This window comes from Cloeon dipterum, chromosome 3 (assembly GCF_949628265.1).
Source record: "Cloeon dipterum chromosome 3, ieCloDipt1.1, whole genome shotgun sequence".
NCBI lineage: Eukaryota > Metazoa > Arthropoda > Insecta > Ephemeroptera > Baetidae > Cloeon > Cloeon dipterum.
In genome coordinates this window covers 29,375,569-29,392,230 of record NC_088788.1, presented here as the reverse complement: position 1 = coordinate 29,392,230, position 16,662 = coordinate 29,375,569, and the positions used below count along the sequence as shown (strand labels likewise).

Below are 16,662 nucleotides of genomic sequence, written 5' to 3'. Positions count from 1 at the left end.
CGCTTTCTGCTCCACTCAGAAAATCTAATTCAAATTGAATTGCTTCTTTGTGACTTCTACTTATTTTCGCTTCGCTGTTTGAGCTCGTGATTGCAATTCCTCTGTGGAAAATTTTCATACTTTCTGCATTATTCCTTTGAATTAAAAAATCTCTTTGTTGCTTGAACGTATATATGACGAAGAGAAAGAATTTTCATGAAGCCTAATGAAGAATACCTTGCGTTTTATTCAACATTCCACAGAATAGTTTTCCGAGAAAATGAATAATATGAAGTGATACATGCAAAATCCAGTTAGAAAGTATTATTATTTTAAAAGGCCCCAATTTTCACGATAGTTTGCCGCTCTTGTGCTACTCGCTCTGGAATAAATTTATGCTTGGCTCGCATTTTGCCACAAAATACGATACGACCTTCCCAAAGGCTGCTTCTTTCGCTTCAAAAGTGGCAGCAGCTATTTCCTCGGTGTCAGACTCTTTCATCTCCTCCATTCATCTTGAAATTTCATTTCCGTCAAAGTACATAAGGGTCGAACAAACACACACGAGGAATAAATGTATCCAAGCGGCAGCGCGGCAGCAGCGGCAAAAGCGTCGCGTCACGCTGCAAATATTGCGAAATGCGATATTGCCACCTGCGCACTGCCGCTGAGAAATGGAGTAATAATGGAAAAATGATACCAGCAGTATCATGTGAAACGGCTCGCGTGTGCAGATGAAAGAAAGGGAAAAGTGTAATACACACACAGGCTATATCCGTGACATTGGAGGAGAATGTAGCCTTGCTGAGCCTAAAATACACGCAATGCCCTCACGTGAATGTTAACTTTTCAAGTCGTATTCCTTTTTAATTTCCATTAAGAATTGTTTGCGTGCGGATTCTTCTGTTGGGATTAGTCACTTACCAGATGCGTTCGTAAGAAAATCTTTAAAAAAATTAAAACAACTGATGACTTTTCTTAAAAAAAATCTCCCATTGAGATCTATCTGGTAATCGGAAGAACGTTGAAAAAATTACCAAATACATCACAAGACCTGTGTACAAGTATGCAACCTGTGAAGCATATATGTATCACTGGGCAGCATAACTTGCTAAAACTAATATATTTGTGCTTGAGTTTTTCTACCGGCTTGTACACACTTGTACGAAGACATGCAATAAACTTTCTTTATTTTGTATTTATTTTGCATTTTCCAATTATTTAAATTTTGAACAAAAACTATAATTTTCCTGGTCTTTTTCGCGCTTGCTCGAGATGATCCAGGAATTCATATTGTTATGCGAATCAATTTTTGTAACTGCTCAAAAAGTGTGTGTTCCTTACAATACCTTTCCCTTTCAATGCGATTATTCAAATTTTATATGTTTTTATATTTATTTTAAAAATAAGGTCTAGTTCATTGCACTTTTACGACTTACTTTTGTCCAGACATTTGTAGAAATTGTCAAAGTGTAACAGACACGATTGAGGAGCAGTAGCAAAGTGCTGATGTTGAATTTGCTCAAGCAATTAAAAGTTTCACCTCTAGTAAATGATTCCGATGAATAACAAAAAGTGAGAATCTGTTGAGACCGCAAGGCTTTTAATGAAGATTGAGGATCGGCGAGTGAAGTTGCAGTCATTAATTAATAAATCTATCTGCTCCGTTGGCGATCAATCTTCTAATCCGACTAGGAGAGAGCGAGCACTTAGATTCAGAGAGAAACTTTTTCCATCTCTGCGCAATGTGGCAGAAACGGTCGAGCGTTCGAAAGATCCGTCCTCAGTATGATAATGAGTTTTGCGATTAATTTCATCTCCAAGCTTTATCCCACTTGGCGAGAGTTTGATGAGCACGGCGGACGTGTGTATGTTGCCTGTCCTGCCAGATGCCGCCGAGTTGAGACGAAGAAATCGTGCGCGCTGCTTTTTTTGTGGCGAAAACGCAGCGCGTGAAACATGGCTCAACTTTCAGCTCTTGCACGCGCATATTTTATTCAAGAAGAAGTGGTCGGAATTTGGCATGTGAAAAAGCAGCAGCCAGTGTGCAGCCAAGGAAGGAAAAAGGCAAGTGAAACCGGCAGCGAAAGCCGCAAATTCTCGGCATTAAATCATCATTTTTATATATTCACGCAGCGGCTGACAAGTAACATCTGCGAAAGAGCGGCGGGGTCGCTCAAAAAGCATGAAAAATTGCATCGCTCTTTTCTCTCCTTCCGTGCCTGCTTTGAAGCAAAAGTGTGCTCATAATAAAGTTATTTATGCCTTATTCAATTTCCTTCTCGAGCGTGCTTCTGACGTGTGCTCGCACCACGCACAGTACAACTCCCAGACCAGGCCGCGTGCACACAAAATTAGGTGCGCAGAAAATTTAATTACCTCCGAGTTCTGCCAGCATGCGTATGTGCGTGAGTGGGCTGTGCATGCTGCCTTATTGAGTGTATGCTCTCAAGCGCCCACGCAAAACGTGTTTTTGAGCAGGTAGCTTCCGCTGACCGGATATCATATCATGCACACAGAGGAGATTCTGGGCAAATTTTGCACTCAATTTATCAAAGTTTCCGAGAAACCTTTGACCTTTGATCAGTCACGTACAAAAATTTGTTAATTTATGGTCAAGTGAGGCAGTGCTGATAAGTGCTCGTTAAAAGCCCAGTTTTGGGCTCTTACGTTAGAATAAACGAAAAAAGATCAGCTTCGTTTTAAGAATACTAGCTACAAATGAATAAATTTATGTTCAGTCTTTCCATTACAAAATCTGAATACACATATCAATCTCGGAGAAACTGAAATATTTTTTATTATCATTTCTATGTGTATATTTTTATTCCCCCCCCCCTCCTCCTTTGAGCCAGTTATTTCCATTCAAGATTGAAACGGCAAACAGTAACTAAACCGAAGAGGTGGAACGCAGTGCAGTGAATAAGAATTAATTAACTGCAACTGTGATTTGTTTAATTATTCTAATTTGTATTTAAGTTACACCAACATATCTGAATAGCCGTTGGAGGTTCAAGGTCATGTCGGTCGGCTACTTAAGGCCCTGTATTGTCCCAAATCAACTCCAAATCAGCGACAACTCCTGCTCGTAATGTCTCGCGGCCCAACAAAAACATACTAATTTCAAGCAGTGTGGACCAGAATTACACCAACAGATTGTAAAATTAATAAACCTTGGAACCTAGTTATATTGAAAAATTCAAACAATCTGTACAAATAAATTACACTTAACTGCTTCGCTTTAGGTTAAGTTAACAAATGGATTGGATTCGAATGTACAAGGACCCCAATCAGACTCACTGATTGTAACAATCTGAGGCTCATTTGAAACATAATACTCGGCGAAATCACATCCGCCTGGGGAATTGGGTGTTTTGAACTTCGAATCGAAATCATTCAGTGTAGCGACAGTGCCCTCCCACCCACACCCGCCCATCACTCGGATATGCTGATTGAAACACGCACCCCCGAGTGTGTTATTTGTCGAGCGGCGGTGGCGAAAGGGTTTGAAATTGGGCCCGTGATCTGGTTAGAAATAAAGCAATTACGCTCGAGCAAAAGCCCCAAATTAGATCAGCGAGCGCGGTGCCGGTAGCTTCCTGTGAGCGAGAGTTATTGATTGATGGTTTTCGCGCGCGGCGACGATAATACCACGCGTGAAGAAGCAAAAGCTGCTTCACAGGCCTGAGAGATCAGCAGCCTCTGCTCTTCTCGGCGCCTATTGACATTGCACCAGTGGCACACACTCTCTATCATTGCTGCTCGTCGTTAGTAAATATTTACCCCGGCGTATAAATGCGCCAAGGGGCTCAACTTTAAACTCGAGTTTCCTCATCGTGTGTGTATTATTAATGGAGGCGTGTGTGCACCGGTTCGAGCTGCGTGCGCTGCGGGTTCGCAGCTTGACGGCCGCCGCAACCCCCAAACTGCGTCTGGGGATGTGAAAAGTAGTGGATTAAAACTAAGGTGAGCGTATCACGAACGAGATACATTTAGCATCCGGTGTGCTGCTGCAGCGGGACTTTGACTGATAAGGATACGAGAGGCAGTGATTGTTCCGGCTAAGAAGTCTTTAAAAAAAATTTATCAGAAATAATTTAATTGCAGCTTTGAGCCATTCACATTGAGCAAGAAAATATTGTACTCATTAATCCATTCATAAAAATTTGCCTGTTCTTTCATCAGCTAATTATGTTCATTTGAATTAAACACTATAATTGCAAAATGAACGTGCATTTCTTTAAAAAAAGGTGTACATTTTGAAAAAAAAACAAAAATAAAATATTTTTTCATTATTTTGTCTATGTACTGCAAACAAACAAGTTTTGAAAATAAAAATGGACAGCATCCTCGGTGTCATCAAAATTTAATTCCTAGGCCATTTCAAGTGTTTACACTGCCTGTGACCCCGATTTGGAAAGTGCCATGCTTGGTCACAGCGGCAAAATCATTAAATAGGGTGTCAGTCTAGCAGCCAAAATTAATATTTGATGATGGGGTAGAAGTCTAGTTTTGTTTTCCATTATTAATCACACTTCGTGTGGCAATATAAAATTAATTAAAGCTATACAGCTGCCATAAGACCTAAAATATTAAAGGGAGGACACTGTTTTTCACAACCCCAGCAGAGTCTGCTCGTGCTTATCCGTCCGTCTTTCCCTTGACGCGCTGAACCTGACTATGCAGTTTAATTCACACTTTATCCTAGAGCAATCCAGCGCTCGCTCGCCTCTGCTTGCTCTCTCATTAAGTTTTGTGTCAATCCAGCAGCTCTTAAGCTATGCACTGCCTGCGAGACAAACACCCTTGATTACAGCCGGGCGCACGTGTTCACTGCATATATTTGTGTCCCACGTGTGCCTCCGCTCGCGAGTATTGAATTATACATTACACCGAGTATAAGTTGTATGCTAAACCACAAATTCCGACTGCAGTGCGTTCCAAAATTAAAGGACAAATTTTATTAGCCCGTGCTAACAGTCTGAAATCCACTTAGTTTTCAATTAAATTATCCCGATTGAAAATTAAATCCTGCATGGTTCATATACTCATTTCCAGGCTTCTATTCGGGTCACATCTATAAAGCTGGGCAATTTAGGAAAATGCTGTTTGTCCTCGTGTTTAATTTGCCTTTCTTGGAACTCATTTCTCCGAGAAAATAGGATGACTTGTTGTTCCTCCGAGTAAGCAAACAAAACGTAGGCTTCTTGTTTGCTCTCGCCTAATTATGTTTCGCTGAAGCGTTTGGGGGGTGCTCTGGGCCGCTTTATGTCGCGCAGGAAGAAAGCCGCAAACTCTACAGACAACATTTGTCATCCGCAAATGTTCCAGCGTACAGAAGAGTGGAGCGAGAGAGAAGAGGCCGACTTGTTCTTAATGCGGAGAACGGCGTGTTTGCCCCACTGTACACTGAATACAATTATCATAAATTTATTTGGCAGTTGGGAGAATTAATTCAGCCAAACGGCCTGTGAAATTCGGTACATGCGAATGCACACTCGCGAAAAATACAGCACGCATAAAATTGACTTCCTCCTCTCACTGGAGTGTGCATGTATATACGCACTCGCCCACTCTGCTCTACGAAAACACGATTAATTTAAAAGTTTGGCGCTGCGCATTGTGTATAGTGCTCACAGATTCGTTCGATATCTCGCTCTCTTTTAGGCCCTTTGAAAGTAAAACACGGCGTTTGCGGCGACTGATAAAATATTGACAACGTTCGCAGACCTGAATTCCCACTAGATTTTACGCGAGCTTGTCTTTTTCCGCTCGCTTTTTATCCCTCGCGGGTCGATGGCATAAAAGCTTTTAAAATCCAAGAGCGCATCCTTCACAGCACAACACCAGTCAGCCCACTCTCGTCACCTGAGAATCGATGCAAATCTTTTTCGGTGCGTATTATCGCAGAACCAAAAGCGCAGTAGCATAAAAATAACAACAAATAATGTGTTTCGTTAAAAAAATTATTTTTGCCTAGAACTATGAAAAAATTAGACGAAAATCCTGTTATAGTTAAATATTTATTTTTAGATTTAGCTTTTCTATTTCTTACCTCTGAAAATCAAAATATACACAAAGGATTGAAGATAAACTTCCATTTTCCATTTTTCCGTGTCGCACCAAAGTGGAAAATTTCCTGGTAGCTGCTAATTCACACTTAAGACCTCGATGTATGAGGAAAAGCGTGCGATAAATTAAGGCGAGCGGTGCGCGCGTGCCGATTTACGACTTTCATCGCCTGAAAGAGAGCGCGCCTCCTTCACTCAATTAACCCCAGGAAAGGCCCAACGCGTGCAACAAAATGACGTCTAGAAATAAATTTATGTGACATCATTAACCGCCTAATGGCGCGAAACTCAATTTGCGCTGCGATTTTTGCTCAGATATGCTAATGAGTGAAGCAGCAGCGTGGATGGAATTTTGCCTCGCGCAAGTGTTTTACCGCCCGGCGGCAACAATATTTTGAGATGACAGCACTTTGCTCGCATAAATTAATTTTGTTTTTTCGTGCCAACGCAAGCCTTCACAGGCAGCGTAGCCCCCAATGAGTTTCTCTGGAGATAAATTATGCTTGGCGACGTGTTTTTATCACTCTTTTCGTCTCTATATTCCACTTGAAAAGTCCTGTGACACTAACTCAAATTTACTCAACATCGTATTTATAGCACCTTACAATCTGAATAATTTAGGCGTACTTTATTTTCTCTTTACAATTATTTCTCGGAATCACCATTAAAAGAGAATTTTGGAAACTCAAAACTTTGTTGAAAGCAGTGTAGCTGAAGGTAAATTTGAGCAAGCCTCATTTTTGCAGGAAAAAACCAGCTCGCAAAAAGCAATGTTGCAGTCCCTAATGAATACACAAATTTTGCGCGGACGAGCATAGCAGTTCTTCATTTGAGAGCAACAAGCGCCCTTTTTGGCTCCACAGGCGCCAGCCAGCAGCGATACTTGTGGACTATTCCATATTTCTCGCAAACTCCCCGGGGTGCAGTGAACGGTGCTGAATTTCATCAGAGAGGCGAATTCATCGCACAGCCAATGGATGAATAATTAAGTCTAGCGTAGAATGTCTCAATAATGTAGCCACGCGAGCACTCAAGCCAGATAATTTCCTGTCCAAACGTAAAAGAGATTAGGCGGGTGTAGCAGCGCTATTACACTTGAACTTAAGTGTTATTATTATGCACATCATAGTGGGATTGCCAGCCATTCGCTTGTTTTATTGTCATTTAATTTAAGCCCGCGAGCGAGCGACGTTGTACTGCTGCGAGATGTTAACGGTGAGCTCTTTACTTAGAGTGCTTCGGCTGAAAAGTCCTTGCACGCCGCGCTTGGCTGGAGCCGCTGGGAGTGATTTTTCCTTCGATAAACAACCGTTATGAAAGTTTTAGTAGCAGTTTGTTTAGTCTGCACTTTCCCATTAAGATAAGTTATCAGCTTTGTAATCGTGTGTTCACATCTTTTCCACTGCTCTCAAAGAAAATGAAAACTGGTTGGGCGTGGTCGTCGCCGAGAACCACTTTTGAAAGTTAACGATTATTGTTTCGCTTATCGTGAGGTGATAACTTTCCTGTACTCTTTATTTTAAATGACTTTGTTGTTTTACGGCAAAGTTCAGAATTATTATCGAGGGAATAATTTTGCTCGAGATAAGTATGGATGGTGGGTGCAATAGCAAACTAGAAAATGAATGCCAAGAGTATACAAAACACGAATGAAATTTCAACTTATTTGTTATCTTTAAATAGATACCAGAGGTTCATGCACAACAATTTCATTGTTTTTTAAGTACGAATCTTTTTAAGTAATAACTGGGTTATTATCACCATCGGCAACTGACGTGTTTTATTTATAGTTGGTTAAATCAATTTTAGTAGCATCTATTGTAATAATTATATGACTTAATTGCCAAGGAATCCACAAAGAAAATGTAAACTTGCCAAGCGAACTGGAAGGGGCAAAGAGTTGGTTCTAACGTGAAAGCCTCTTACCCTATTAATATTAAATTTGCTCGGCTCATTAGGCGAGGAGACGAATTTTGTTCCAGCGCCCACACGATGAACAGAGCATCGTTGCTCCTGTTTCGCGCATGAGGGAAACACTGCCAAATGAGGCGAGCTAAATTTATTTAATTGAACCAGTAAGGCGTAAATTCTGCAAAACATCGTCCTTGCGAGGAAAATGACTCTAAATAGAGTTGACGAGCTTATTTTAAACTAACAACTCAGTTTATTTTTAACAGATACAACTGAAACGTTTTTCTCCTCGTGTGCATTTAATTTCATCAATGCTCGAGAACCTTTAAATTGGTCTGCTGTGTGAGAAGCTGATGTGTTTGAAATTTTCCGCCCGAGTTTTTCCCCAACGCAGCTGCATTCCCGAGTTGATAGGGCTGCGCGATGGCATCGTGTTTGTAATTTATTTGACGACAACTCTCGCACGGCTGCTCTTTTCTCATTTACACTACTTGATAAGACAAAGGGTTCGCCGTTGCTGTGTGCGCGCTATGCAACCAGCTTGACGCGAACACGTGACATTTTAACAGCCACAAAGCTCGGCGACAAAGGCAAAAGAAACCAGCGCTGTCTCCGGCATTTGGGGCGTGAAATATGGCTGTGAGTGCGAACGAGCAGCCATTCCGCTAGGCTGAAATCATTTTATTTTTGTCTCCAGGAATAAAACGCATGACTTGCTTCGTTCGCTCGAGCCTAATTGATCCATCCACTGTGTTTGACGAAAGTTTTCCATTCGCGTGTTGACAGATTGTGGACGGCAACACAAAGACTGAGGTGAGCAACCGCAGAGACCCGGGCGTGTTCTGCGGCGAGATCGAGCAGCCCCAGACCTTCATCTCCGAAACCAGCTTCGTTAAGGTCCAGTTCCACACAGACAACTTTACCGATCAGACTTACTTCACTTTCGACTCCCGTGCGGAGCAGCAGTTTGAGGTCTACCTCCGCTATGGACAACACCAAGAGCTTTACCCTAACAGGTAAGTCTTCTTTGACAATGTTAAGCCCTACTAGATTCTCCCCTGTTATTAAACTAAAATTCTACACCGCTCACAAACATATAGGAACTTGTACAAATTTTGCACATCATTTATATTGGCACATATTTTTTTGTCCTAATTTTACTTTTTCAATTAACAAAATATTATTACTTGCCTTGCTAAGCATTTCTTTTATTTTGCATGTTCGCAGGCGAGGCCAGCCCGTTGCCAACACTTACTGCGAGCGTGTTTTCCGCGACTGCAGGCTGCAGACCTGCTACGTGCAAAGCCCCGCTTATCCCGGCATATATCCACGCAACTTGCACTGCAAGTATTACCTCAACACCCGCCTTCCTTTCATCAAACTTTATATCGAAAATGAAGAGTTTAATATTGATGGGCAGAGGTGTGAAAATATCATGACATGTCCGATGAGACCGATTTCAGCCACGGACTGCCCCTACGATTACCTGAGGGTAGGCTACTATACATACATTAAAGTTTATTATAACTTCCAGTCAATACCATAATTTTTCTCTTTACTCCAAACCATTTTTAGATTTACGACGGAAAAGATGAAACTGGTCAAATTATCGGCACTTTCTGTGGTATGGGAAAATTCCCGTACTCGATAATCGGCACCAGCGAGGACCTGTTTGTGGAGTTCGTGACCTCAGAGGCAGGTCCTCTGCTCAACACTGGCTTCCACTTCAACGTGGGCAACTGGCCAGGCCACGTGGAGACGGCCGGTGTTAGGAACGGCACGTGCAACTGGATCATGACCAGTGAGCAACTGACCCAATCTGGAGACTCGGAGGGTATTTTCCTCTCCGTGGCCCACTGGTATCCACCACATACTTCGTGCACCTATCTTATCAAGGGAAAAGCTGGCGAGGTCGTCCGACTTTATTTCCCGAGGTAATTAATAATTCAGGGGTTATTTTTAATTTTTTGTGTTTTTTTTGGATGGTATATTAACAAAATATTCCTCCAGTTAACTTAAATTGTATTATTTATTCATGTAGATCATGAAATGATGTTTATTTTTTAGCTTTAGAATCAATCGCATCGAGTCTCCCATTCGCCACTTCGATGGCGACTGCGGCGAGTCCTTGACTATTTACGACGCATCCTGGCCAGACGATTCGAAAATCATCAAAACCTTCTGTGACACTTTTTCGAAAGCAATGGAAAAGCACGATTTTGTCTCCACTACTGAGTCGCTTTTTGTTCGATTTGAGAGTAAAACTGGCAGCTATAGCGGTTCCTCCCTCTATTACTGGGCACACTATGACTTCTTCGATGATAGGAAAAGTGGAGAGGCACTTCCAGGTATGTCTATTTAATCTTATTAAAATTGAAACAGAAAAAAATAATTGACACACTTATATTGTATTTTATTTTTTCTTTGCCCCGTAAATTTATTTCATACTTGCGTGAAAATTATAGATGTCTTACTCAGCCAAACGAATTTGTGTGTTTGATTTCCAGGAACACAGTGCGATGAAACGTTCCACAGTTGGAAACGCAGTTACGGTAACCTGCGCAGTCCGCGAAACACTCTCGTTTACAAGAAGAGTGCCAGCACGGGCGAAGACGTTAGCTGCACTTACAGGTTCATCACGGACAAACGAGTGTTCGGCAGGGTCATCCTGACCATCACCAACATTGCGTTCAAGGACCATCCATACACCTCTGTGCCGTGCAACGAGTGTTGGAACGAACAAATCGATAGACTGCAGATTTGGGAGCCAACAAATCTCAATCTCACTGATGGAAACAGGTAAGCACGCCAAACAAAAAATACTCGAGGAAACAACTAGAAAAAAATCATGGTCCACGAAGCCTAAAAAATCGAACGTCAAATCAAATCGTTTAAATATTTAGTTGGGGAATAAATGGTTTAAAAATTTGCTTGAAATGCTGAATTTTAATTTCTCAGACTGGGTTGTCTGTGCAAAGACAACGCGAAGACGCTCCTTCCGTTGACTCTGGTGTCCAAGGGTGATAGAATGAACGTCCGCCTCTTGGTGGAACATAGCCACGCCGCGTCAAATTACTTCAAACACCCGGCGCCGCTGTTCGAAGCGCGATACCAGTTCATACACGGCCCTGCGTGCGGCCCAGCCACTATTTCTGCCTCCAACGACGGAGAACTGCACTTCCCGCACAAGGATTACTACATGCAAACGCACTATGCCTCACCACAGTACTACTACGCTGACAGCACGCACCATCAAAGCACAAGTGCACCTCACGAGCAGGAAAATGTCGTCAGGTGCATTTGGGAGTTAAAGGTAGGTTTATTTTTTTGACTCAATTAATATGCATGAATGCCACGAATCATTCAATTTTGAACTGTATGATGCTGGGTATACTGGCAGCAAACTTCGAAAATAATGGAAGCAAATATTGGTTAACAATAAATATCGGTCTTCTTGGGTTATTTAAAGAAAGATGAAATGTAGGTGTTGAGCAAAAAGAAGTAACAATCAAGCATTTTAACAATTTTTTTATCTTCTACAGGTTTTAAATATCAGAATTTGGGCAAAAGTTAAAATTTGATGATAAAAATAAACCGTATATATAGGATTTTGTAACAAAAATAATCCAGGTGGGATTGAAAAATTGTATATCAAAATAGGATTTAAGCTTTTTTTGTAAAGGCAATATTAAAATACTCATTGAGTTTATTCTTGCAGTGTTGATTTTGCTTAGCAGGAAAACTTCCGAAGTAGCTTCTTATTTTTAATTATCATACAGTACACTACTATTTTTATTAAATATCTTACCGATAATAAAAACCACCAAACTAGAGCTATTTGTAAATCATGTTATTTAATCTTTGATAATTTGAGGAAAAGTCTTCTCAAATAAAATTTAAAATCACCACCTTGTTTTTCCAAATTATTTTCAGGTCCACAAAGACCGCGACTTGTGGCTGCATGTAGACAAAATCAAATTCTCGTCTCGCTCTTGCGAAGACGGCCGACTGGAATTCTATCTGCCTCACAACGGCGGTGCTGTTGGAGCCGCCGTCGGCGCTGAGCCGTGGATGCGCATCTGCGGCGAGAACGTGAGCCAGGCTAAGGACATTCCAATCGTGACCAACGCAGAGCTGCTGAACACCGACTTTGAGGCTGTCGAGGACAACCTGCTGTCCTCGTCCATCTTTATCCACTTCTACGGCCGGTTGCCGGCCAGGTCTGCCTTTAAACTGGCCTGGACCGAACTCTTCCACCTGCCGAGGAACTCGGACGGCTCTGTGGCAACGCAGAGACTCAGCGCCGACTGCGAGTTCCTCTGTCCAGGTACGTAGGAGGCAAATGTAAGTTGATAGAGCTGCGTGCGCTTCTTTTCTCCCTTTGTGTGTTATTTTCTGTGTTCGTGCACCATTTAAACACAATGCCGATCATCAGGAACCAGTCAAGACCGGAAGTGTTTTCATTATTTATTTGCTGGAAATTCAATATTGCGGGTCTAATGTTGGAAGGAATTGTTGCAGTAGCAAGGTTTAAATGAATGATCATTTCAAAATTTCACTGGCTTATAAGCGATAGCAATGCTTAATGCGTACAGCTTTTTAGGACCTGCTTTTGATGATTCGCACTAAAACTATGAAACGGATTAAACAATAGTTTTAAAGCATGCTGTAGATGTTTTTAGTTTGTAGGAGCTGATAGATTAAAATAACGTTTCAAAAACATGAAGATTTCTCAAAATTTTATCATCAGTTTTAAATATCTAAATGAAAATCATATTCCATTGTGTGTTGTTGTATAATTCATTTTCTTTCTTTTAACTTTAATAGCTAATTACTGAACGCTGGAGTTATTTACCATTAAATTAATTTTACTTAAGACATTTTAATTAATGTTTAATTACATGCAAAGAAAAAAAAAATTCGCTCCATTCATTAATTATACTTAGTACTCAAATCTATCAAGTAAATCAAATATTAAGCTCTGTATGTTATGACAACTGATAATATCCTTCAATATGAAGATCACTATGAAGGTAGCTATTTTTAAACAAATTCATTTTTTCTGACCATTATCCATGTCACTTTTGTCCTTGGAAGGGTTTGTAATTAATAACAAATTCACGTGGAGATAAATTAAGCTGCATTTCGAATTGTTAGCTGAAATTTTATTCACGTCCATACTTCTGAAATTATCTCAAGAAACGAATACTTTAGCTGCAAAATCCCAACTAAAACACCGAGGATATTTCTATAAAAAATAAAACAACGACGAAAAATTAAACTATTTCGGTTAGACAAACAAAGAATATCCCAAATACAATGGTATATAAGGATATGATAACAATTTTATAGTTATTACGTTTTAACTGTGCTACGCAATGAAGAAATTAAAATTGGATTAGCATGAGAACTAAATGCACGCTAAAATCAAGTTTCATTTGCTAAGCAATTTATGCGATTGACACATTCTGCACCTATTTAGTCTTTCCTGTCCCCAAAAACAAATTTGGCCCCGAGAACAACTTATTAATGCCTCTTTCCCGCGCGTCGCCTCTCTCTCTTTGTTCTCAGGGGACTCGGGAGCGTGCATCTCGTCGCGTCTCGTGTGCAACGGCGTGCAGAATTGCCCGAACGTGAGCGCTGCGGTGACTGCGGCGGCGGCGACAGGCGGCGCCGAGGTGCATCACGACGAGTCGCCCGACCTGTGCAAGTCGCACCTGCCCGAGCAGGTTAACTGGCTGGCGATCGCGTTGGGAGCAACCGTTGGCGCCGCGGTCGCAGCCTGCTTCATCGGAATGTTGTGCCGCGCGTGCCACAAGCGCAGCGACGACGACGAGCCCTACTGATGTTCGATCAAGCCCACGTCGCTTGCCTCTTCAAACGACTCGTCGTGGCAGCGCCAATGGGAGTTCACCTATATCCATGTGTGATCACCCTCACCCCCTGCGCGACTTCCTCTTGCTCCGAGGTTTTGGCAGGTTTCACCTCTTGTGTTCCTATTCATTACAACAACGTTTTCTAGATTAAACTGTCATCTTCTATTGCTTACACTGTGTGACTGGAAATTTGTGTTTTTTTTTTTAAAGTTCGAGTAGCTTGGTATGTCAGTCAAATTTCCAACTCTCTTGATCCGGTTTATTTTACTGATTCAAAACAAAAATATAATAATTTACAAATATGAAACCTGTCACTTCCATGGTTCACCCTGTGCCTGTAAATCGTAGATGCTGCACGCGGTCACCACCCACTTGGTTTTTCATTATTTAAAAACTCTGTAAATGTAGACCCCGACCGATCGAATTCATTGTCAAACCCCTTTTGTGATAAAAACATGAACTAAAATTAACTCAGCCAGTGCGAGTGTATGCGAACGAGCGGCACTTTTGGTGGGTTGGTCCACGGAACGCTACCTACCAACGAGCTGATGCCGAGTTGCTGAATTAATCGCGTCGTTTTTAATCGGAGCGTGTTAAATGATTAGTGGCGTGCATAATTGATGGACTTTTTGTATTAATTGCCGAGCGTGTGTGCAGCCAGGCAGATCCAATCAGCTTTGCTGGGATAATGGCCAACGACCCACGGCCGCTGATGAAAACAAACGTGTTTTGCATAAATAATGAGACGCTGTTGGTTGCGTAAAACTGAAATACTATATGCATTTATTAATTAATTAAATATAATGACACCGCGTTGTTGAAAAACCCGATTTAGACGAAGCAAGAGAGGACGAGAGTGAGAAAGCGAGAGTGAAAGTTTGTATGCGTCACGATTTGGCTGTCAGTTTTGGCACTTTTCATTGTAGATGTGGATTAGTGTGCCTGGTGTTATTTCAGGAAACGTATAATTACATAATTGAACTCACAGAGCCGAGGTTTGAAGTTTGTATTAACTGTACTGTATATCAAAATTGTAAATTTGTGGTGGAGGAAGAATTGTTTCAGCATTTTGTCAAAGGAAGCACTATTTTGAAGCAAAAGAGATCAGCACTTTTCTCTTATCTACTAAAACCTCCTTATGCAACCCGCGCAGCCTGTCTGTCGAGCCGGATGCATAGTCTATGAAAAAAATACTGTCCTCAATAGATGAAAGCGGAGGAGAATTTTAATAAGACGTAAGCTCGTTTTGTTAAATATTTTCAAGTAATGTAAAGCAGAATAGTAGGGCTAGCCAAGGAGGTGGATTAGCTAGGTTTTTTACTAGACACAGAATGCATACACAACAAACAGGCTAGAGCGTAGAATTATGGGAGCTTCATTTTGTATATAAAGCGAACGGAAAAAACGACGATTCATTGTAAATGTCTTTTCGTAAAAGGAGAGAAAAATAATTCAATACATGAAGCCTCATATTTAACAATGTGATGATATATTTTTTAATAAAACACAAGAGAAAATTATGTTCAATTAGAGCGTTTCATTTTTCTCGTTGTTCCCAACTAGCGCCTGCTTAATTATATTTTAATGAGGCGTCTTTGTAATGTTTCTGCTGTCTCGCGTCGCGAAGGGGAAAGGGAGCTGAAAGACTGTTTCTGCGTTTCCGTCTGCTGTGAAATGAATACCTCGGAGTGAGAAGCGTAAAGTGAAATCTTGCAGTTGGACGTTTCAATCTCCTGTAAACTCTTTCATTAAAACAAAAAGCGTTGTCTGTTTAAATTGGGAAAATAAGTATCAAATTTTAGAAAATTTAAATATACTATCAATAGAATCACTCATTTTCAAATTTTTTAGCTTCGTGTCCATTGCAATCAAGTTAGAATTACAATGACGGTTAAAGGAGCACTGATATCACGCCTATATAAACTCTGCGAATCTCCCAAAAAGGCTTATTCAGCCTTGAAAAATGTATCCAAATTTAAATTCAGCGAAAATAAAAGAAGGAGATGAGGACGACGGCGGAGGAGTGAAGCAAGACTTTTTCATTGCCTCGAGAGAAAGAAAGTTGAAAGCCTGTCACATTTTTTTCGTACTGCCTCGCGCAGATTGTTTCAAAAGTGCTTGGTGCCATTCATCCGAAAAGAGAGAAGACGGCGACGAGCTGCCGTGGGGGGCGAGAAAATATGGGCGTTATCAAAGTGATACAAATGCTTGTCGTCTACTTTTGTGCGGTGAATGCATAAAAAAAGAACGTCACATAAATCAGTAGCGAGCGCGCGTCACACCAATAATAAATAACACTAAGAAAAGATGAAAATTTCGTCTTTCTCGTGCGGTGATGACAGATATTACGATGCTGGCTCTATCTGTATGTCGAAATGGAACTGTGAGCTGCGCTCGTCCTTTAATGCGTGTCCACAAATCGTGACCCCACAGCTTCAGGAGACAGGTCTTGACAATGGAAACGCCTCATTTTGCTCCTTTTGACGTGTGCGAACGTGTTTACGATCGCTGGCGGGCGGAAAAGGAATTTCGCAGCAGGTGGAAAATCGACGTGGGCAGCAGCGCGTCGACGGAAAAAGGTTTGTGTGTGCTTTTCCTCTTTTTCCGCACTCACTCTCGCTTGGACGAGAATGAGGGATGGCATGTGTGTTGTACATTTTCTTCTCCTATATGTTTGCCATCAACGGGATATTTTAAGACGAGAGTGACTTTATACATATTTGAGCAGTTAAACTATAACTTTATTGTACATTTAGAATTTGTGACTAAAGTGAACAAAATTAAGTGAACCTGATTGAAAAATCTGAATTAGAAACAATGACACG

General features: G+C 41.2%; 1 protein-coding gene across 3 annotated transcripts in view; it reads left to right on the top strand.

Annotated features, from left to right (window-relative positions):
• The window catches only part of LOC135939406 (uncharacterized), a 72,038-nt gene extending 56,674 nt beyond the window's left edge, over positions 1-15,364 (top strand). Inside the window, exons 1-9 of one of the 3 annotated variants that reach the window (XM_065483751.1) lie at positions 7,225-7,265; positions 8,748-8,977; positions 9,189-9,453; positions 9,537-9,895; positions 10,029-10,309; positions 10,469-10,760; positions 10,920-11,274; positions 11,895-12,288; positions 13,533-15,364. In XM_065483751.1, the coding sequence (XP_065339823.1) occupies positions 7,257-7,265; positions 8,748-8,977; positions 9,189-9,453; positions 9,537-9,895; positions 10,029-10,309; positions 10,469-10,760; positions 10,920-11,274; positions 11,895-12,288; positions 13,533-13,807 (2,460 nt within the window). In that variant the 5' untranslated portion in view covers positions 7,225-7,256 and the 3' untranslated portion in view covers positions 13,808-15,364. Of the gene's footprint in view, positions 1-7,224; positions 7,266-8,747; positions 8,978-9,188; positions 9,454-9,536; positions 9,896-10,028; positions 10,310-10,468; positions 10,761-10,919; positions 11,275-11,894; positions 12,306-13,532 lie in introns of those variants that run through there. The other 2 variants (XM_065483748.1, XM_065483749.1) reach the window with 2 other exon arrangements.
• The last annotated feature ends 1,298 nt before the right edge of the window (positions 15,365-16,662 follow it).